The sequence below is a fragment of the Lutjanus erythropterus genome, chromosome 5, assembly GCF_056507025.1.
Source record: "Lutjanus erythropterus isolate fLutEry1 chromosome 5, fLutEry1.hap2, whole genome shotgun sequence".
Lineage (NCBI taxonomy): Eukaryota > Metazoa > Chordata > Actinopteri > Lutjaniformes > Lutjanidae > Lutjanus > Lutjanus erythropterus.
This window is the reverse complement of record NC_139321.1, coordinates 15,840,866-15,864,339: the sequence shown is the minus strand read 5'-3', so window position 1 is coordinate 15,864,339 and position 23,474 is coordinate 15,840,866. Positions and strand designations below refer to the sequence as shown.

Sequence of the window (23,474 nt, the reverse complement as noted above, 5' to 3'; positions counted from 1 at the left end):
ACGAAAAGAGGAACAATATGTACAATTCTTATGTAAAGACTTATTTATACTTTTGGGAACCTGTACTGCAGTTTTGTATTTTGTGAAATTTTAGGTAAAAAGAAAAAAGAAAGGAAGCCGGAAGAGCTGACATTAAAATATTTAAAAGACAAGGTGGTACTGGATATTTTTTCTTTATTTGTTACAACAAAATATAATAAATTACAGTGTTTTAACAATGAACTCTTGAGCCAGCAGTGTGGTCATGGATTCCCTTCCACACTTCAGAATTCACCAACTTCGATACAAAATAGATCACAGTGAGTTAGTTTAGGCACTTCACGTACTCTGTGTAAAAAAATAAAATAAAATAAACAAGTCCCTGTAGTGAGAGTGTTTGTCCAGCAGGGGGAACAGTGTGTCCAGCAGCCTGACGGCAGAGTGCGAGCGTGGTTTCCTGTCCTCTGTGGTCATCAAACTTTAATGAGTATCTGACAGACAAGAACAAGAGTGAACATTAAGCAAACCTTAGCTGCTGTAAAACTACACACACACACACACACACACGAACAGATGACAGGATGACAGGAGGTAAAAACCGACCAGTCATTTCATGATGTGTACGTCATGATTCAACCACACAGGTCATCAGCTTTCCTGCTGCTTCTTAGTCATCGCAGATGTGATCACACACGAACTACTTTTACCATCAATCACAAATCTAATCTAAAGGGATAGTTCAGGTTTTTTGAAGTGTGGTTGTCAGGTTTGTGGAGTAATGGATTACATGTAATGGGATTACATATTCTGGACACAAGAGAAAGGTTAATTTAACCATTAACCACCAAATTCTTAGAGTTCAGCTTCTTAAATGTGCATATTTCCTGGTTTCTTTACTCCTCTCTGAAAGTAAACTGAATATTTTTGAGTTGTGGACAAAACAAGACATTTGAGGACGTCATCTTGAACTTTGATTAACGTTCTTCACCATTTCCTGACATTTTATGGACCAAACAACTGATCACTTAATTCAGAAAATAATCGACCGATTAATTGACGATGAAAATAATCAATAGTTGCAGCCCTAAAAACATTATCAGGCTAAACAGTTTCACAATATTTTATATTTAGGTAACCCAAAGGTAACGGAAAATAATCAAGTTACATTACTTTAAAGGGATAGTTCACCCAAAAGTGAAAATTCAGTCCTCATCTACTGACCGTCATGCTCATTGAAGGTTGGGTTTAGTTTCTTAGTCCACAAAACACTGCTGGAGTTTCACAGGAAAAAAAAAGTATTGCAGAATCTCTCAAACAACTGAAAAAAAACAAAACAAAAACAAAAACACACACACAAAACATAAAATGCCTCCTTACTGCTCGTCTGGTAAAATCAAAGTCTTGTAACGCCCCGACATGCCAAGTTGATTTGGGAGACGCCATTACATCATGTTTTCAGCCTGAAGCTAACCGTATACACTGTCTGAACCGGGTGTGTGTGTGATGTGTGCAATCTCAAGTGAATGGCATGTTGGGGCTTTAGGAGACTTTGATTACACAAGCAGTGTGAGGGCATTTTATTGTTTTGTTTTTTTTTTCTTTGTTTTTCCGTCACCATTCACTTACTTTGTTTTGGAGATTCTGCAATGCTGTTTTTCTGTGAAACTCCAGCAGTGTTTTGAGGACTAAAAAACTAAACAAGACCTTCAATCACCATGAGGGTGAGTAGGTAATGATTGAATTTTCATTTTTGGGTGAACTATCCCTTTAATATTGTTTTTTTGTTTAACAGCTAATCAAATTCCAATCACACTGAATTTACACCTTACATTAACATGCATTTGATTATCTGGATAACACACCTGGATACAGACCACATGTTAATGTCAGGTGTAAACGGGGCAGAACATGCTGCTCCGTTTCTTCTTGATTCTACTTTTTACTTTAGTGCAGGTAATGCCTGACAGGAAGCTGATATCAGATGATCATCTGATAAAGATGCAGTGTCAGTTGTGCTGCCTCAGGCGCCACCTGCGCTCCGTGTGAAGCAGGTTTCCCGCAGCATGCCTATCAGCACCATGCGGCACGCGGGCTCAGCCAAATGGAGCACAGCCAGTGAGGATGATGAAAGTGGAAGTTGTCTCACTCTGACATATTACAACAGTAAGAGGAGACTGAGGGAGGTGTCAATCAAGCCCGCTCTGCACACGCTTCAAGAAGAGGCCTAATCAGCCTCTCTGGGAGCTTTAAAGGGATAGTTTGGATTATCTGGAGTGTGATTGTATGAGGTACTTCTTCTTAGTCAGTGTATTAGCTACAGAAGCAGCAGCAGGAAGCAGGAAGACCAACACGGAAGCAGAAAGACATATTTCAGCCACTTAAAAAAAGTTCCAGCCCCCCCCCCAATTCTTAAGAAATTAAGTTGGTGTCAGTGTGTGTTGTATTTAGAATATTTTCACATCTTTACAGTGCTATCAGACAGCCTTTCCAACGCCAAACCAGCGTTATATAAGTCAAATATCACTCCTTTACCTCACAGAACACAGGAGTTACTGATCTACTGCTGCTTCGATCTGTTAGTTTGTGTTATTGTGTGACTTCAGTGAATCCAAACTAATTCTTTAAAATACCAAAGTCAGACAATAACACAAACAAACTAACAGATTGAGGCAGCCATAGACCGGCAACGCCCATGTTCTTTGGCGTAAAATTACTGTTTTTTGTAAAAGGGAGTTTGCAGGGAGGGATATCTGGTTTATAAAACAGTGGTTTCCTGTCTAAAATACAGGGGTCCTACACCTTTTCTGAAGTTTTCAAGGTGCATTTTCAAGCTTTTCCAGCACCTTACAGCTGTGGTTAATTACATATTTATATACAAACAAGATATGCACTGAGCCACTTATTTTCAGTCCCAATCCGATTCTAATACCTGAATTTGTATTTCTGCTGATATAAGACACTATACGTACTATACATTATAAGCTGTTGTCCTGCTTTTCTGTTTCAAAAGTACAATATCTCCAAAGTAAGGACATGTTGAGGGCAGTTCAAATAAAGAAAAAAAAAACCCTACTGAATAACTTTGTAGAACAGCTTAATTACTGATCAAATAATCTGAATTAAATCACTATGGAATCCAATTAAACCATATTGGATCAGATCATCCCAACTCTAGTACATATTGTGTACTCAAATTGATTATTTCAGTTTTTAAACCCATTACATCAGACGTTACTGTGCTTTAAACAACAAAAAATGTTCCATGATAGAATTTTACAGAAGAGGGACAAATAAAACGAAGACACAACAAGTTTAAGATTTCGAAACGTGTCACCTGTCAAGTCGGATAGCTACGTATTATCAAAGTTACACATTTACAACCTCGAGTTTTTTTAGGCACTTTATCCAAAATTAAAGCACTTTTCAAACCTGGAAAACACCACAATAAAATTCAAGCATTTTCAAGGATTTCCAGAACCTGTAAGACCCCTGGAAATTCATGTTGCTGCTGACCCTGTCCACAGCAGTACAATGCTTAGCTTCCTACACATGGTACTCCTGCTGCATCAAATAATCTGAACTATCCCTTTAAGGTCTGGCGAGTGAGTGACTTGATGAAGTAAGAGGAAGTATTCACTTCCACTTCCCGTGTGAAGGGTTTGTGGTCACAGGCTTCCTCCACCTTCTCTGATATCAAGTTAAATCACTTTTCCAGCATTTTTTAAGTTTTTCCAGCACCTTGCAGTTGTGGTAAATGTTGTATTTATAAACATACACCTGCTCAAAATGTTTCAATCAGATGTCACTGTGCTATAAACAACCAAAATGATGTTTCATGACAGGATTCTGCAGAAAGGAGACAAATAAAAGAAAAGTTTCATTTTTCAAAATGTGATACTGTCTGTAAGTAGACCTGGCATCCTATTAGAGCTGCAAAAATTAATCAGTTAATTGGCTACTTATCAACCATGAAATGAATCACCAAATATTTTGATAATTGATTAGTCGATTAGTGTGAGTAATTTGTAAAGAAAAAAAATGTCAAAATTTCTTTATTCTTCTTTGTCAGGAAACTGAATACTTTTGAGTTGTGGACAAAACAAGACATTTGAGGACGTCATCTTTGACTTCTCACCATTTACTGAGATGCTGTGGACCAAACAGTTAATTGATTAACCGAAAAAACGATCGACTGGTTAATCGATAATGAAAAATAATGGTTACAGTTTTTCAGGTGACAAGGTTGTGACAGCATTAATTACTCAATTCATGATTTTGAGTCTTGTTAAAGAACAAAAATGTCCAAATTCTCTGATTTCAGCACTTTATCCAAAATACAAAAGCACTTTTAAAACCTTGGAAAAAATGCAAGTGTTTTCAAGGTTTTCCAGCACCCGTAAGAACCCAGTGGTGAGAGCAGTAGATGTTAAAGCTCAATGCATGTGACGTAGTTTTAATGACAGGTCCTGGCTTCACTTGTTTTTATGATTCATGTTTTGAATATACAAGGTTAATTTTAAATTTTTTTTAAATCATTTTACAACACAATGTGAGCCGTAGTTTCCTTCTCACCGCTCGCAAAACAAAAACTCCTCACAGCCTGAGGTTAGAGGCAGCTCTTCAGTTTGAAGGTACTTCTGTACCTCCTGACAGACGGCAGGGTGTGTGGCTGCCCTCACCTCGTGCTCAGGGTCCTTACAGGTGCTGGAAGTCCTTGAAAACACTTGAATTTTAATGTAGTGTTTTCAAAGTGCTTGAAACGGATTGAAATTGTGATTGCTATCACAAAACATTATTTTGGTTGTTGGCATGTCAAAATTTCAAGGCAACTTACTGCTAGAGGTGGGAAGTAACTAAGTATAAATACTTTACTTAAGTAGATTGTTCAGGGATCTGTACTTTTCTTGAGTATTCTTCTTACAAATTTTTATTTTTCTCCCTACATTTGAACACAAATGTCTGTACTGTCTACTCACATTTTCAACAAGCTTGTTACTTTAGTTTTAATGCATTTGATAATCGATTATTTTTGTTTTTGCATCACTGTTTGCCGACTTCCAACATCAAGACGGATTTCAAAATAAGTGGTCGGGACAGTAACACATAGAAAAGACAACCGGTGAATCCATCAGCACGTATCCCACATAAGAGACCTAACAACAAATATGTAACAAGACTGAAAACAATGTAACAATATGAAAAAGATGTAATAAGATGAAAAGATTTTGATCATGTGAACATCTTTCATACGTCAACACACACACACACACATCGTCTCTCAGGTGGTACCTCACTCAGTACAGCCCAGACGTCGGCGTCACTCTGAACCACCAGGCGTATCGCTGAGATCGGCTGCAGTCCTCCTTCAATCTCACCCTCAGCTACCCCGTTCTCAAACTCACCTGAAACACACAAACGCATTGCAAATGTTTTTTGTTTTTTTTTATGTGCATGAGTAGACAGTAGAACTGCAACCATTATCGATTATTAATCCATTGTCAAATTAATTGCCAACTATTTTGATTATCATAAATATTTTTTTTTCTAATTTTAGCTTCTTAAATGTGAATATTTTCTGGTTTCTTTACTCTTCTTTGACAGTAAACTGAATATCTTTGGGCTGTGGACCAAACAGTTATTTAAGGATGTCATCGGGCTTTGAGAAACACATTTTCTAACATTTCATGGACCACACAACTAATCGATTATTGGAGAAAATGATCAACAGATTGATCGATAATGAGAATTACTGTTGCAGGAACGTTGGGGGGGAACGTTCATTTTTGGTTGCTCTGCCTTCCTTAACAAAACGATATTTTGTCTGTTAGCCAACGTTGGCTAAAAAGTTGACAAACATTGCATTGTTTTCTAGCTAATGTTAGCTGAAAAGTTAAAACGTTACATTGTTTGCTGTCTAAAATTAGCTAAAAGGTTAACCAAAAGTTGCACTGTTTGCTAGCAAACATTATTTTAGAGCTAACTAAAAAGTTAGTTAGCCTAGTTAGCCCATTTCTTCTCCATTGAAAAATTATTTTGGCTGAATTATTGGAGCAACTTGATAATTTCGCTCAATCATCTCATAAAGGCAGCCATTTAAAGTTTTCAAAAAAAAAAAGAAAGAAAAATAGTTACATTAAAAACAAAAATACATTAAATAAAAAGGTTTTATCGATATTAGATGGAGTTTATCCAATGACATTAATTTAATATTGTGATACTTTGATTATGACTGCATTTTTTAAAAAGGTAATTTGTTACTGTATTGGAATATATTTTTAATGTCTGTTTGCCAATTAGCATGAAACCCAACCAACGGACAAAAGACATCTCTACAGCTGTATTTTGAAATATTGGCACAATATTTGTCCCACAAACCACAGAACCACCTCTGTTAAACTGATGTTCTGTGTTGGTCATGTTGGTGAGCAGCTTTCATTTCATCATCCGTCCTGCTGACACTGCAGGCTCTGTTTCCTTTAACACTAAGGTCTGGCATCCAACGTGTGTCAGAGAGGCCTTTCCCTTTGCACCTCAGTGGACTGCAGTCAAACAAACAGCGCCCACGTCTCCCCACACATGATTATATCTCACACGCTCTGAAGTGCCTCCTAATTTCTCTAATAAGGTAATTTAATAATTAAAATTCCACCTTTATCTCCTGAGGTGGTGCTTCAGTGTGTGCTGTTTATATGTTGGAGACATACATGCGTGTATGCCAGACTATTCATTTGCATTATTTTTTGAATTTCTGTGACATATTTACCGATAATGATGAAGCCCTTATCAGATTGCCTGTAGGCAGACGATGAGCTATTCATCAGTCTGTCTCGTGGTGACGCCTGAAGGAAGGAAACACAACAGATATCAGACAGAGATGGCTGTGGCTTTACACTTTACTGGAAAGAGAAGCTCGGTGTCAGCGTTACTTTGCAGGAAATTATGGAAGCCCATTTCTGCCAGTGAAAGAAAAAATATAACCATGGTACAGAGCTTCAGTTTCAAACAATAAACGTACTGTGAAGTTGCTTTAAAACCTCTGTTGGTCAAACTGCATCACTCTTCTGCATGTTCAGGAGTGTCGTCATTTGACTTATCATCTCAAACACAGCTGCATGATACCGGAACTGTGGAGAGAAACGCGACTTACCGGCGGCATTTACTTTACAGTTCCTCTCTGACCTCGCAGCTATCTAACCCGTGAGGCTCTGATAAGAATACAAATTCCAAATGAAGCTTTTTCACCTAAGTGCTGTTCTTACATACAATCATTAACTCTTATCATCGAGCCCAAGTTCCAAGGTCACCATTAACCTGTTGAGAAGGTAAGATAAAATGTAATCCCGAGTCGCATGTAGAATAAACACTTTGTATTTTTTAGACACCTTTTTACTTTTACTCCCTACATTTGAACACAAATATCTGTACTTTCTACTCCTTACATTTTTAAAACACCCCTGTTACTTTAGTGTTAAATCATCTGAGAGGAATTATTAGTTTTATTTTGCATGACCGCGTGCTGCCTTCCCAACATCCAGACTGAACACAAAGGACTGCGACGCTGTTCCTCTTTTCTGATTTTAAGACAAAATAAAGTTTGAGTCATCAGATTAGCTGGTTTCAATTGAGACCAGAGTTATTTTGAGAGTATTTTATTTATTAGTAGTTTTATCCTGCTAATAATCCCCATTTTTACTAATATAACTGCAAACTGATCTTTATTCGTATCCTGATTACATAGTCCTGTTATGGGAAATCCATTTCTCCCAAATGTCATGGCAACACTTTGTAACTCATAATCCAGGAGATATCTACACTTGCAGATTAGAGATCGGTGCCTGCATTACACACTGCATTAAAAATCAATGTAAAACCCTCTAAAATGAGCTTGAACGTACCATCATACTATGTTTGGTGCTCATTCAAGCTGATGCTTCTGCTGTGTATTCAGACTATGAGGCTCTTGTGTCAGTGGCTTCTACAGTCCACACCCCTGCACTGTGTGTGTCGACCGTGATGTGGGTGTGTTACGAATATCGGTGCCTCCACTCCCCTGTTATCTGGAGAGGCTGTGGAATAATATCATACTGATACTAATGAAATAAAACAAACACAACTCACTACTGAGTGGCTACAATCAGACTTGTGAAGTAATGGGATTATCTAATCGGGATACAAAAAAAAGTAACCGTAATCCATAACAGTTACAGAAAAAAGAAATAATCAGATTGCAGTTACATTTAGTAAAAAATAGGGATTATTAGCAGGATTACAATTTTAAGATACATTTTAAAATAAATAGCTAACAGCTCAAAACTAATGGAAAGTACTTAATAATTATTATATTACTGTAATAATAATTAATTATAACATTTTATCCCATAGTTTTAACTTTTTGTCTCATAATTGTGACTGTTTTTATGTCATAATTATGATTTACCACAGGGATTTTTTGTCACTGGTTGAAATGGGTTTCCATAGTAACAATCAATGTTTCTGTCTCTGCTCTCTCCATGATGTTCATGGTTCTGACATGTTCTCCATGACAAATGTATCGACACTGAGCTCACCAGGAACAAGTTGATTTAGCTTTAGTGAATTGAATACCTTTTTCTAAATTTGTAACATTTTTTTTTTTCCATATTTTGTAGTTTGGTCACTGTTGTCAGCGGTTCTTCACTCTTCGGTCTGTTGGTGTTCCACCTGTAACGTGAAGCCTCTGGACCCGGACTCATCTTGTGTAACGAGGTTTCCCTCTTATCTTCCACGCGGCGATTCCGTGTCTGTCTAACTTTACTCAAAGGTCAGTCGCGGCATGACCACTTTTCCCCTTTAGCGCGACACAAGTGTCGATTGTCACACGCACACACACACACAGAGGCAGCGGAGTAACAGCAGATAGCTTGTTATGGTGAGTGTTTCCTGTTGCCTTGCCACTCCTTCCCGAGGCATCAACACCTGAGATGAAAACCAAGACCTGCTTCACGGCAATGATGGAACAAAAGAACGCACAGAGGCAGGTTACTCACATTGCTGGGCAGGACTTCCACTGTGGTGTTGTAGAATTTATCTCCACTGGTTTCGATGTTTCCACTGCGAAACAGGTACCTGCAGAAAAGAAGACAGCGCAGGTGTCATACACAGTGCTGCAGTGTACTGCCAGCATCAACACACAGGCCTAGTATTTATGTGCATCAGGACTAAAATATCCAATACCTGTATCAGAGATGCCTCCGATACAGCCTAAAATGCTGGATCTGGTATCGATGAGTAAGTCTATGCACTGATCTGATATTGCATAATTTATTAGCCCCGAAAAGGGACCATGCCACTTCCAAACAGCGTCCCGTAAATTTTAACCCAAGCCAGGCCATACAACAATCATATCACATCCAGAGTTTGCAGTGTACAGCTGTTAATGGCACTCACTATCAGCCAAAATAAAAATATCATCAGATGTGTCACATCATCTTCCATTTTCATTTCAAAATGTCATAATGGTGAGCTAGAGACTAGGGGCGTGTTCACACCAAAAAGATGAACTGCTATTGTCCTATATCAGTCAGAGAAGAGAAAACTACAAATGTAGTGACATTAGGGTTGTTCAGATACTGATACTGAAGTGCTAGCTGGGTATTGGTGAGTATGCCAGGCATTGCACCGATCCGATATCATGTAATTTATTAGCCCTGAAACGGGACTCTGCTGCTTTCCAGCAGCGTCTTGTATGCCAAATCTTTTTAACCTGAACCAGGCCAAGCAACAACAATAGCAAATGCATCACATCCATATAGGGTTCATTGTACGCAGCTCTTGTAGTCTGTGAAAGACATTATACATGTTAGAGAATAGTTGCTGAAAATATGTGAAAAGATGCTGAACTGTGGCATTAGGCCGGTAAACTTCTGTTTACCGTTTCTGTGTTCAGGATTTTTTTGGGCAGATCTGAAACATAGCTTGGTGATGCGGCAGAGCCGTGGTCATCGCCCTCCCCGATTTTTGGACCTAATTTTATATATATTTAGATTAGATTTATTTTTTTTTATTTTTTTTCCATTTTGAAATATTTTGCAGTTAATTCTTCAATAGCGCTGCTTAGCCCAAAGATGGGAGGTAATTCTGACTAGAACACTTGAGTGTATTGGTCGAAGGAGGAGTGAAGAGAAACAGCTGTGTAAATGACAGAGCCACTTCAACATGGGAACACAGCCCTTAGATAACAGGGAGAAGAATGAGTTTAAGCAGGACAAACGCTACTATAGGCAGAGACACGCACAAAGCTAACAAACGCACAAACACTCCAAGAACTACATACGGCATCCTGTTTTCGCTCAGCACTGATCTAGAGAGAGCCATCCGACAAAGTTTATTATTTTTATTACTTGTGTGTTCAGTGGGTGTGTGTAAAATATAGAATTGAACTTTAATAAACTGATATCAGACATGTATGTAGTCAGCTTGTTGTTAAACTTGTTGCTGGACCATAGTTGAGCATCTGTAGTTTTTAACCATACTAGCAGCAGGGAAGGTCCAGACTGAAATATCTATCTGAAATAACGATCAGACGAATTTCCATGAAATCTGGTAGAAATATTCGCTGTTCCAAAAGAATGAACCTAATGGCTCCCATCAGCCTTTTGTTTTATATTGAAATGCCAATTTGAAAAAAAAAAAAAATCCAATTTTGATGTATTTCAATGTAAATTCCATTGTGAATAAACTGACTTAAATGGCTGCAATACCAAAAGTTAAGAAATGCTGCAGCAGAGCTTCACATCTTACTGACATAAGGGAAAACAAACATATTAAAAGCTGCATGGGGATTTTGACATCAGGTCACTGATCAGGACATCAGGTCACTGATCAGGACATCAGGTCACTGATGTGACACTGATGTGATAATAAAAGGAACATGATGCCCATCTGTCAACTCCATGTTTACATTTTCTCACTAATTTGTTTCTGATTGACTTGTTAGTAGCAGCACCACCAGCAGAAGACAGAGGCAATTTAGCTATAAAACTTTGTAGATAACCGTTGATGACACAGACTGAACACCATACAAACATTTATTGAACAGGTTGAAACCACACTGGGAAAAGGTGAAACCACAATGTACCAAATGAGTCTATTTGCCTTCATTAAAACCACGTGGATCTAAGAAAATGCTTTTATGTTATCAGCTTTTCAGAAATGCATTTGGAACTGACCCGGATATGTGGATGGGCTGTGGGAAGGTGAAGAGGATGTAGTCATCTTTGGTGGGTGTTAATGCCCAGAAGAAGTCCTGTCCTTTGTAAGCCCGGTCCAGACTGTGCTGCTGGTAATGTTTCAGGCTGCTGCTCACCTCTGCAGCCGGGTTACTGTGGGCATGGTACAGAGTCTGCTTCCCAAAGTCCTTATCCTGGAGGAGAGGAGAGACAATTACACCACTGACTACACGACTTTAGCAGCACCAGCCATTACTTTCATCACTTCAATAGGGAACTGTGACTTTTTGACTTGACAAACAGAGCCAGGTGTATATCTTGTAATTATCCTGAGACAGTTAAGAGTCATTAGGCGTACAACTTATACAATTAGAGGATGACACCCTCTTGGTTGACATCATATGTAAACTTAACACTTCCACACCCATTTATCCACAATCAGCTGGTCCTGTGTGTTTTTGTCTTACAGCATTGGGATTTATCTATACTTAATTATTATCTGCTCTTATCTGTTTTAACCAGTTTTAAACCAGCTAAAACTAAACTGTACTTGGTCTAAATAGCAATGTGTGGCTCCAAGAGTGAAGTTTTCCCAAATATCAGATTTGGGACGGTCTCCATCTTCTGCATGTGAGAAATGACGAAGTCAAACTAACTAACAAAGACATTTAATCAACCAATGTCATCTTACAGAATTTCAGGGTATTAAACGCCCTCAGAACTGAAACCTCGCTGTCATCTGTCGTCACCGGTGAACAAAATTAGCATGAAACTTTAACCTGAACTTGAGAAGACAACTGTTGTAAGTAGAGCTGCAACAATTAATCGTTGGTGTGAGTTGCAGAGTTTTGGAGATATCGGCTGTAGAGATGTCCGCCTTCTCAGACTACATGGCACTTGGCTTGTCATGCTCAAAGCACCAAAACAAAAACAAAACAAAACAAAAAAAAGAAACATGTTCCTGCAGAAGTGGCACTGAACTCAAGAGTATGTCATCATGAAATCTATATTATGAATTTAAAGAGGACTTAAAGTTTGAAAAGTATCTACTCTGTGAAAACAGGAGGTATTCCCAGGTTATTTCTAACTTTCAAGTCTCAAACAGCAGAATCTCCAAGATAACAGGAAGATACAAAGGACTGGAAAGGGATAAAGGTTTTGTACTTTATTGTAATGATTAAGTGTTTGGGGATGAATATCATGTTCTGTTTGAATGTAAAAATTCAACCATTTTGAGTTTTTGTTTATAATCTGAAGATAATCAGTCAGGTTCAGGTTATAAACTTGGCATTTCATCCTCACAGCTGCAGAGAAGGTCAAACTGCTGCACGGTTTATATAATGTTCATTATAAGGCTGATTAATGTTGCAATGGCGTTCTTCTGCCTCAATAATGATTAGTACTGTCAGCTAAATTAATTGAAAGAAGTTATACTGGGATAGTGTGCTTCTGTTCCCAAGATAGAATATGTACAGTAGATACCTGGGTTATTAACCATTCTTGACCATTCTTAGCATTGATATCTGGTTTCTTGACGATTTAATTTTAGCTTTCATCGTGGCGCGGTAACATAGGTTTGTCAAAATGCTTGCTTTGTACATTTTACACACAGAGAGCAGAGGTGCACTCACCTTCAGATGCTGTAATTTCCCCGGTAGAGAGGAGTGGAGGCCGACATGCTGGAAGAGGGACGGCTTGTACCTCTGCTTGAGTAACGCCTTCTGTTCATTACAGTGTTTCTGGAGAAGACAACACACCAGCGTGCAGGTCAAGACACAGCACACAGTGGGGTTTCTGAGCGTGTTGAAGCCACATCAACTCCGCTTCATGCGCGCTCCACTGAAGAACCTGCTCTGGTTCTGTCAAGGTCTTTATGAATCAATCAAGCAGCAACATGTGGTTATGGAACTGTTTCTGAAATGTGGATATTAGAGAGCCAAACATAACACATCTAAAGAAAACTTTTCAATGCAGAGTCTTTAACAAAGGTCAATAAATATCAATAATATAATTGTTTTATAGTTCCACAATTTGAAAAATATATTTGCCTTCATGTTCTTGTGTGATTTTTATTGTTTGCTTTGTTCTGTCTTAGCATTTCTTGCATCTGATTTACTGTTTAATTGCAAGCTGGTTTCTTATCTTCTATCCTAAATTGTATATTACAACCTATTTAATTAACAGTCTGTGGCTCCAACTATTTGGACTTCTGTACTCATTTTTGCACATGCAAAGGCTGCATATTGCTCATTCAAGTGTTTTACTCCAGCCGCTTTCATTGCGCACATTAAGCCGTCACTTTACAGCTGACTTACTGCATCTTTTTCCGGGCTGCAAACTTTGACCCACAGAATGTGATCCAACAGCCAGTCGATGGGTTTGTCTCTGTGGAACATCAGGAAGAACTCGGCAATCATCGGGAGGTCACGGGTTCGAAACATCTTCCCTGGAGGATTACACACAGGCAGGGTCACACACTGTGCACGTGAGACAAGCATCAAGATGCGGATTGACCCACCACTTTAATACACACTTTGAGGTGCCAAACAAATCAGCTATGCTATGGCTAAAGTACAAGTATACATGCATGTGTACTTCGCCAATGCCACATCAGCACAATACACATCAGTTGCAGAGAAATTTATTTGCATATTAGGGGTGTTACAGTTCTTCAAATACCCAATTTGGTTTGACTTTCAACTTTAATCCTCAAATTGGTTTTTATGTGTAAATATTTTTTAGCAGTATGTAGTCTTGATTTGTAAAGATCAACAGATCATTGGTTTTACGCCCTGACAACTGTCATTTACATTTTCAAATTGTTCAATAAAAAGATATGAGATAAGTCTACATGGTATCTAGTGTGAGAAGCTACAGTGTCAGTACTCTGAAGTGTTGTTTTTTTTTCGTCACTAGCAGTGGCTGATGCTTATCTGCTGTAATACAGTCAAGATGGCACGTCTATTATTAAGAAAGAACTGGAGGAGAGATTATAACTGTCGGTTTTAGTAAATTATTTATCAACAGTAGCACACTAGTTCATGTTAACCACTAGGGCTAAAAGGCTTGGCGCACCTCTCTTTCACTTTCGTACTGTCATTTAGACATTGTCATGTCTTAATAAATGTGTGTTTTTTTATGCCAAACTTTATGCTGCAATATCAAATGTTAGTTTTGGTTTTGTCATGGACATGGCACTCTGTTCTCGATGTTGGTGTGTAGGCGTTTGCTGCAGTGCAGCAAAAGTAAACATGTGCTCCGCTTACAATGCATGCCTGTATACACACCCTGTCATCTATCAAACTGTATGGGTAGGTGTGATCTTTGTTGCACTAAGTCAGGTACACACAAGCCCTGTCAATTTGTGTGAATGACACGTCTATATGTAATGGCCACTGCAAGCGCAACACCAATGTCACATGTGTGTAACGCCTGTGTCTCCATTGTGAGGCTGTGTAAATTGTTGGTGTGTGCTCAGAGACTTGGCCAGATCTTAGATGTCTTAAGTAAACAGTCGTGAGGCGTTTGACATTCGTTAGCTGAACTGTTTGACACTTCAAATGCACGTGCGCACACACACACACACACACACACACACACACACACACACACACACACACACACACACACACACACAGACACACCTATAAATCCAAGCTGGGAGAACTCCAGATACAGCCATTGTTTGGAAGCTTCCTGGGTGGTGTAGGTCTTCATGTCGTTGTAGTAGCCTGACTTTGCAACAACATCGTCCTCTAACTGGAAAACACACAACATGAAAACTCAGTATCAAATTTAAATTCAAGAATTAGTCACTATTTGGTTTAGTGAGTGACAAATCCATTACAACGAACCTTAACAACTATTTGAAACATAGCGAGAACTCCTGATCAACTCACTATCAGAGAGGGGGGACAAGGTTATTGTATCTTATGCTCTGTTTACACCTGGTATTATCATGCATCCTGGGTGATCTGATCACAAGCGGGCAGCTCTGAGGACAGATGTGAATGCACCAGTGTTCCCCCATCTTTTCTGAGGTCAAATTCAAACATTTTTAAAGGAAGACAAAATTTCATCTTTCAAAGTGTGGCACCTGTAAATAGACTTCGTATCCTACTAGAGCTGCAACAATTAATCAATTAAAGCAGTTATTTTGGTAACTGAGTATTTTTCTAAATAAGATTCTTTGACTTCAGCTACTGTGAAAGAAATTCAGCCGTTTTCAAGAACCCTGACGCACCAAAGATGCAATCAGGATGCACTAAGATCCAATCACTTGGACCACATTCAGACGTGGCCCAGGCCACGTGACGACATTCTTTCAGCAGTTTGAATGCAGTGTATCCTGGGCCATGCTGAAGGACCGCCTACTCAACTGGCGTCCAGGAAACAGCTGGCTGATTAACTTTTTTTTCACTCTTATGCAAAGTATGTATTTGGGCTCTCTGACCTTCAAAGATAAGCAGCAGATTTACTTCTCGTAAACATGCAAAACATTAAGTTGTTCCTTTCTTTGTACCTTGTGTTATTTTGTCACGGCATCGCTGTACCTGTGGCTGCTTCCTCAGGGCTCAAGAGTAAGGCTTGCCCACTTGCCCAGGGCAAGTAAAATGCCACGTTGGGCAAATTGAGTTTCACCATTGAGTGAAACATTGTGTTTGTTTGTCCCAGTACGTTGGCTACTGCTGTTGGGCTGCTGGTTAAAAACAACAACTCATTCTTACAGTCTTTGAAAACATACATGCTGCAGCGACCTGTTTAGTTGCATATAGAATACTTGTGACTGGCTCACCCACGACACATTTTAATGCCAGGTGTAAACAGGCTCTCCATTTCCTGCTTTCTCTGAATTCATCTCCATATTTGATGCCGCAGTTGTGTTGGCAGTTTCACTCTGCACTAGTTGCCGGTCATGAACGCTCAGTCATGATGACATGATATCTATCAAGCTGCTGCCTCTGTGTCAAACAAAAGGTCGTTGCTGGAAAGGTAAAATGCATCCTCTTTGTCCTTTTGAGGAATTTCCCTAATAAGGAAAAAGAGTATTATGTGCAAGCAAATGTTTCCATTAAGTGACAAGAGAGACTCCCAGGAACTGCTTTTTGAGATATTTGGTTACATTTAAATATGTTAACTTCCTGTCACAGTGTTTATCGCCGTGGTTGACCATGAGGCATTTGACTTGTATATATTTTTTTATCTCTCTTGGCCACCCATATCAATTCTATACATATACAGTATGGCAAACACATCTATGAATAGTATTTACCCCCACCTGAACATAATATGTGCCTTTGTCCTGAGCATAGAGCATGAGGAAGCTGAAGTCCAGGTTCTGCTTTGTTCTCCATCTAAAAACAGACAAGATACACAAACAAACATGAATTTGTTCTTCAGGAATTTTACCTAAGTTCACCAACTAGTACTCATTTATGTTATCATTATATTTTATTAGCATTATTATAAATATTTCAGCATATATTTATTATCACCACAACATTAATAATATGGACTCTTTTTAGACGATCTATAACATGTGGTCTGAGGTGCGCCATCACATGCATTTATGGTGTACCCAACTCTGTTTTACTATTTAAAAAGCGCAAAAATCTGTGCATAAATTAAGGCACAAAGCAGGTTGTGTTCAACCTAATCATAGGTGTATTTTGGGCATTAAATGAATGAAACCAATCAGAATACCCTGTCCCTTAAAGAGAGCCAGGTGCGCTTGTCCATTGTGCACGAGAGCGCCACACTGGTTTAATGTTCGCAGGTCTGACCTCTAATAAACCACACGCTAAATGTTGTGCAGTTTTATACATTGCGGTACGTTGCCCCAATCCTGAGCTGCTCTGACAGGAAAAAGCAAACTCGCTGAAACAAACTTTGTCGTCTAGGAGTAAGATGATCTTCTCTTGTGGTTGCTCTAGTAGTTTGGATTTTTAATGTGTTTATTCTAGATTTTTAATGTGATGTAAGTATGCAGTGGTCGATCGTGTAGTATGTGTAGTAAATTTGAAATTTGCCAGATTGAGCCTGCCATTTTCTGTGACTTTTTTTTTTTTTTTTTACATGTGATGGGAACAACACATTCAAGTCTACAGTGATTCAAGCCTGCACTTAATTATGATGAGCAGATTGACTGCTGGTGGGTAAAACAGGCTTAAGTGTCTGCTGTGACATAGCATGCAGAGAAATGTTACGATGGTATGTTAATTGCTGAAGGCAGCCTCTCTGATCATTTAAATAAACAGTGAAAGAAAACACACAGCGATCATTTCAAAGATGATTTAATGATCACAGGGGCTGTGATCTGCATGCTGTAATATCTTTTGTAAGGCTTTTCTGTTGCCTCAAGGTAGAAATGTGCCAGCAATGCGCCCGACAATACCTCATTTTAAGACCAACACACCAATGGGTGCACAAAGGGGCACAAGTACATTTGGTTTGGGTGAGAAAATGGCAGCTGCATCATGTCCTGAGTGGAAGACAGTGGGCTCTGATTTCTCTTTGCCACACGTCATTCAACCTACTCCACACACCGACCTGTCTAGGATCACTTAACACAGATTACTGCCCCTCTCACACACAAACACACCTTATCCACAAATACCCTGCTTACTCTGATCTGCACTGTAACTGCTTTGTGTTATTGTTTGTCTGTATTGTCTGTATGTTCATTATGTCCTTCAGGTATTTTATCTTGAGTGACTTTTTTGTTACGCTATTTAACCAATACAAAAAAATCTCATCTATTTACTGTACACAAACACACACACACACACACACACATACACACACAGTGTTTCCTCTCTCTTGTCTAGTGAAGGAGATGAGATTAAACCCTCCACTGCTGCAGGAACCAATACATGGACGTGACAACAAGAACTACGGCAGAAATGTGAATATCTAGACATGCAGACACATCGCAGTAAACAAAGCCATTAATTCCAGCATTTCAAATGAATAGTAACAGAAATGGTAAATGTACTTGACTCTGTCCTTGGAGTCTCCAAAGGTCTCTTTGAGGCTGCTGAAGTCCGGGTAGTAATACTGTGAAGGAGACACCACCTCCAACAGGCCGGACTGCACCTCCCTGGGAAAACTATAAAGATACAGATATGCAAATACAATGTTATAATGTAGATATTCAAATACGACTATGATAATCTTTTTAGCCTACAGTGGCCCAATACCCTGTCATGAAATAAACAAAACATAATCAGGCATTAAAACTGTTAATCATATATTCCTTCAAAATAAAAAATATTTATTTTTGTTGCATTTTTTTTGTAATCACTAATTTACAACACCTAATTAGTTGTTGGATTTGTAACTTAACTGCATAATGTGTCAGCATGTCCAAACAGAAAGCAGACAACATTCGCCATGGTGCCTCGACATGTTAAAACTTCCAAGTAACTGCTTTTAACTGTCAGGTTATCAAGACTCGAATGCAGCAGGAAAAACAACAAGCCTTAGAGCGCATATTTTATTGGTAATGTCTGGCATGCTGTTGCATGCAGTAAATGACACTTTATGCATTACGCAGCTTTGAAACATTTAAGGAGCTCTAATGAAATTCTGCACAACATAGGCCATGACATAGCTAGGGGAAACAGCCTGTCACTCAAGGAACGTTTACTTGTCGGCGCCTTTCATACAATACACAGTGGCTATTATACATTCATTCATTCATTCAATCATTCATCCATTGTCATGGGGGGCTGGAGCCTATCCCAGCTGACACTGGGCGAGAAAAAAGCCCTTTTTGGACCCTGCGTATACAGATCTAAAAGAAGAAGAGATGCAAAGGAAATGGGAATGTCTTTCCTGAAACACAGGGGTGAAACAAGGTGAATCCATGACGTCTATATATTTGGGATGGGACGCTGTTCTCAGTTGCGTCCTTGCTTTGTGATCCAGGCTGATAATAATAAGACTGGTTTATGCTTACATACAGTACAACCCTGCTGCTTTAAACTGTAACACAAGACATGGAACAAGTCAACAGCAATATAATAGTGAAAGTGCCCCATGGGAGGCAAACTAGAGTCACTCACTTCTTCCTGATGGTCTCCGCTATGCTGCCCACGTAGTTTGGGTCGGTCTGATGTGACAGAGAGAGAAGAAGCAGGAAGTCAGCGTTACAGGGGGTTTCTGGTGTGGTTAGTTACTGTCAAACGGGAGGTCCTGGAGGCTTTTGCAACAATAAGTAGAGCATGGAGGGCTTATGGTTAGAGACAGCCTCACTGTGCTCGTTTCTCTGAGGCCAGACATCGTAGAACCAGTTTCAGTTGATATGAGAGTAATGTAGCCTCCTACCATTTCACCCAGCTGTGTTATTTCCCACACCAGAGGATTTTAGCCCCGCACAACATAATCCTAAACACACACGCAGACACTCAAATAGCACGAGCAATTAATTCATTGTGCACCACAGAGACTGGTTGGACAGGTCTTCAGTGGTGAAGGTGTTGCTTTTGTTTGCTTGACGTGGTTTTGGAATATGCCATATCTTGCGTGACATGATCAAACAAAGGCTACAACAACAAACTTAATGCACCGGACAAACACGAGTTGTGCTCAGTGCTAACTAAGAAAAGTGGATTATCAGCCATTCTTGGGAACTGGGACAAATAATGTCCTACCAACAAAAAACAACAACAAAAACTTACTACTAACACTCTAATTCCAATTTTTAGTAAAAAAATAAATAAATAAATAAATAAGATTTTTTTTAAGAAGTTACATGAAATTCATGTAAATTAGGAATATTTTATATCTTAATTGTGGAACAAACAGCCCTTCAAAAGCTCTGCCAGAACCCTTCCTACAAAAACTGGTGCTATAAATATACATTATGCATGCATTTATTTATGTTAATTTATTAACTATTTAACATGCTCTTCTCAATACCTGTTGCTGTTATTATTATTAGTAGTGGAACATATCTCTCTCAGTATTTTATGCATTTTCTTTGTTTATTTTTTTGTGTTTTTGGTTCCCCTTTTTTCCCCCTTGTTGTCTATCTTTGCTCGTTTGCTCTTGTATTTCAGATTTCATTCCTATCTTGGTTATTGTGGTAAAAGAAAGAGAAAGAAGGTTGGCCCTTTAAAATTGTGTCCCCGATTTCTGTCGAGTCCGTCAGATTTTTACAAGAGCATGATTTAATCAGACATGAAAAGAGTAAGCTATATCCTAAGGACCCTGTCTCACCTCCTAGTTTAAATGCAAATACTCCTAAAGCACTGGTAAACTTTCTATTTTTTGATAAATTTATTAAATGATATTGCTGTTGTCTTAACCATAACATGTCAACTCTGTAGCCCTGCTAAATTAAATCTAAATAAGAATTATGGTTTGATTAGCATTAAGAGAACTTTTAGCAACTTGTATAAAATAAAATGGCTGCTCACTATGAATGTGAAATTAAAAGATGTAACATTTTGTCAACTCCATCTGACAGACTTGATGTCTACATTTTATGAAAAAACTTATTTAATCACTACGAGGCCTGTGACAAGGTTTAATAGCAAAAAGTTTGATATTTTAAAATATGTTTCCGAGCATAATTGAAGAGTAAAAATACCCCCAGTTATCTGACCTGTCCGTCAGCTCTGTGTCAGCCTCTGCCACGCCTGTGCGTGGGCTGCATGTGAGCTGTGAGTGTGTGTTTGAGTGTGTGACGGTGAGAATGAGCAAAGTTTGTTAAGCTGGAGCTGAGTAAGAAAAGGTGCTGACTTAATCCCAGCATATGTCATGGATTATGATTTATGAGATGCAGTTAACAGATCATTTTATTAATTAAGTTGTGAGGTGTCGTGCGGTTATCATATTAACCTCCGGGGAACTGTTTGTCACAGCTGCTACTGCGGTGTGCTCTTAATAGTAATAAGTGCAGTAAATCCCACACTAAAACACATTTTTATTGCATCTATAACTCTTCGTCAGATATGTATGACATTGGGTGGTATTTAAAGGGATAGTTTGGATTATTTGAAGCGTGGTTGTATGAGGTTCTTCTTCATAGTTAGTGTTTTACCGACACGCTCCCAGATTGGTGAAGCAGCAGGATTACCAGTATAGGAAACTAAGCCACCTAAAACACTAAATATCAGCTTAAGTGCGCGCTACACTTGAATATTTTCACCCCTTTACCTCGTCAGGAGATGGCCTTTTTCAAGCAGAAACAAATATCGCTCTCTCTTGCTCAACCAGACTCCACTGGCAAAATCACTTCACTGCCTCCATCTGTTAGCTTGTTTGTGTTATTGTTAGACCCAACCGTTTAAAACACCAAAGTCACACGATGACACAAACAAACTAACCGACCAAGGCAGCGGTAGACCAGCAACTGCTGCGGCGTGTGAGGCAATCATTGGCTTGTATGACGGCTTCAGTCTCCCATCAGAAAAGTCTGAGACAACCCCGCTTCAGAAGATCTGAATCATCCCTTTAAGTCAGAGGTTTTCAAGGTGGGAGGCAGGCCTTCCCAGAGGAGCTCCAAACAGGGGAAGCTTATTACATTAGCTATTAAAAGAAGATCACAAAGACTACCTTAAATATTGTTAAAGAGAAGGTTTACAGATACAGTACTGGAGAATAATAGTGTTTTTCCCTGGAGGTGGGAAGTAAAAATACTAGACATAACAAGAAAAAAACATGTAACGAGATGTAAAAGACGTAACAAAACGAAAAAGTACGTAACAGGATACAAACGATGTCCAAGATCTAACAAAACAAAAACGAGGTAAGATGTAACAAGACAAAAACCACATAATGTGGTCAAAATTATGTAACAAGATGAAACAGACAGACGGGATGACTTGACCACAAAGATAACTTTAAGCTTCAGTTAGCTACTTTTTTACTTTTTTACTGTGAGTACTTTTCAGAGCCTGTACTTTTTCACTTTTACTTGAGTACAGACCTTGAATCGGTACTTTTATCAGAGCCTTTTATTACACAAGTATCTGTCCTTATTCACGAGTAAAGACTGTGAACTTTTACTCTCTGATTAGTCAGAAACTAAAAAATGGTTGGACAGACCTTTGTTATGTGTTTGGTGTAGTCCTAAATGATGTAAAATGATGGCTCATATGGTCATAATCCCACTGACATCCAGGAACTGAGTGAAACTAAGCGAGTACACTAAGAGGAGACGCCTTTTTTCAACTGAAGGGAGGACCAGTGTGTCAGACTTTGAAAACCCCTGCTCTAAGCAATACAGTATCATACCAGTCTGGCTACACTACCTGTTTCATGTTTCTCTTTGGAAAAACATCATGACATTTGGGTGACACAAGTATTTGCCCTTTTGCCGAGAGTTAGATGAGAAGATCACTGTCATGTCTGTATACTAAATACAAAACTAATGCCAGCAGGGCTTGGCTTAGCTTAGCATACAGACCAGAAGCGGGGGGAGAGAGCTAGTCTGTCTCTGTCAAAAGGTAAAAAAAATGGCCTACCAACATCTGAGCTCACTAATTAACATGTTATATCTCATTTGTTTATACAAAAAACACAGTAAAAACAACCCAAACTAATTACCTGTTGTCTCTAGGTTGATATTTACTGTAAAAACATAAGTGTGACATCAAGCCTCTCAAGTAACTCAGGGCAAGAAAGCAAATGTTCTACTTTCCTTAAAATGACAAACTATTCCTTTAAAGCATGATTTTCTCAGTGGTAAAACTTTTGGCCCCTTCGGCATTTATTCTTAGGCAATATTGAATACACATGGCCCAAAAAAGGCTTAGGACTTAGAGGCTAATGCGCATACATGTGTGCGTGTGTTTATGTGTGCTACCTCGGCAACGAAGACAATTATGAGGAGATCTTGCCGCTGCGACGAGGTCAGGCTGTAAAGCAGAGAGCTGAGTGTGTTCACCAGGTAGCTCTGCTTCTCACGCTTCACTGTAGGGATTCCCAACACCATGGACACTGATAACAGACACACACACACACACACACATAACAGGAATCAGTGATGTACTCTCATGTCCATTAATTCACAAATACGTGTAAGATGGAAAATGATGGTAAGTCATTTCTTCTTTTGACTATCACTTTCACTCCTCCCCCGCACTTAACAGGCAAACTTTGTGTGAGGTGATGTTGCGGGGGAGGAATCCACACATCATAAATGTCAATGGACACAATTATTTTCATTTGCGATTAATCTGTTTTTTAGCAATTAATTTTTTTTTCTGTTTTTTAGCAATTAACCGATCAGCTGTTTGGTTCATAAAATGTCAGAAAATGCTGATAAATGTTGATTGC

At 38.9% G+C, this 23,474-nt stretch overlaps 1 protein-coding gene across 1 annotated transcript in view; it reads right to left on the bottom strand.

Moving 5' to 3' along the window:
* Positions 1–295: 295 nt before the first annotated feature.
* LOC146326584 (alpha-1,3-mannosyl-glycoprotein 4-beta-N-acetylglucosaminyltransferase B) overlaps positions 296–23,474 on the bottom strand; it is a 30,553-nt gene continuing 7,374 nt past the window's right edge. The window contains exons 4-15 of the mRNA XM_084718847.1: positions 23,002–23,135; positions 19,253–19,299; positions 18,181–18,294; positions 16,465–16,540; positions 14,831–14,945; positions 13,502–13,632; positions 12,818–12,925; positions 11,187–11,380; positions 9,006–9,084; positions 6,743–6,818; positions 5,269–5,381; positions 296–470 (exon numbers count right to left, since the gene is read on the bottom strand). Of these exons, the coding sequence (XP_084574973.1) occupies positions 453–470; positions 5,269–5,381; positions 6,743–6,818; positions 9,006–9,084; positions 11,187–11,380; positions 12,818–12,925; positions 13,502–13,632; positions 14,831–14,945; positions 16,465–16,540; positions 18,181–18,294; positions 19,253–19,299; positions 23,002–23,135 (1,205 nt within the window). The 3' untranslated portion in view covers positions 296–452. The remainder of the gene's footprint in view (positions 471–5,268; positions 5,382–6,742; positions 6,819–9,005; positions 9,085–11,186; positions 11,381–12,817; positions 12,926–13,501; positions 13,633–14,830; positions 14,946–16,464; positions 16,541–18,180; positions 18,295–19,252; positions 19,300–23,001; positions 23,136–23,474) is intronic.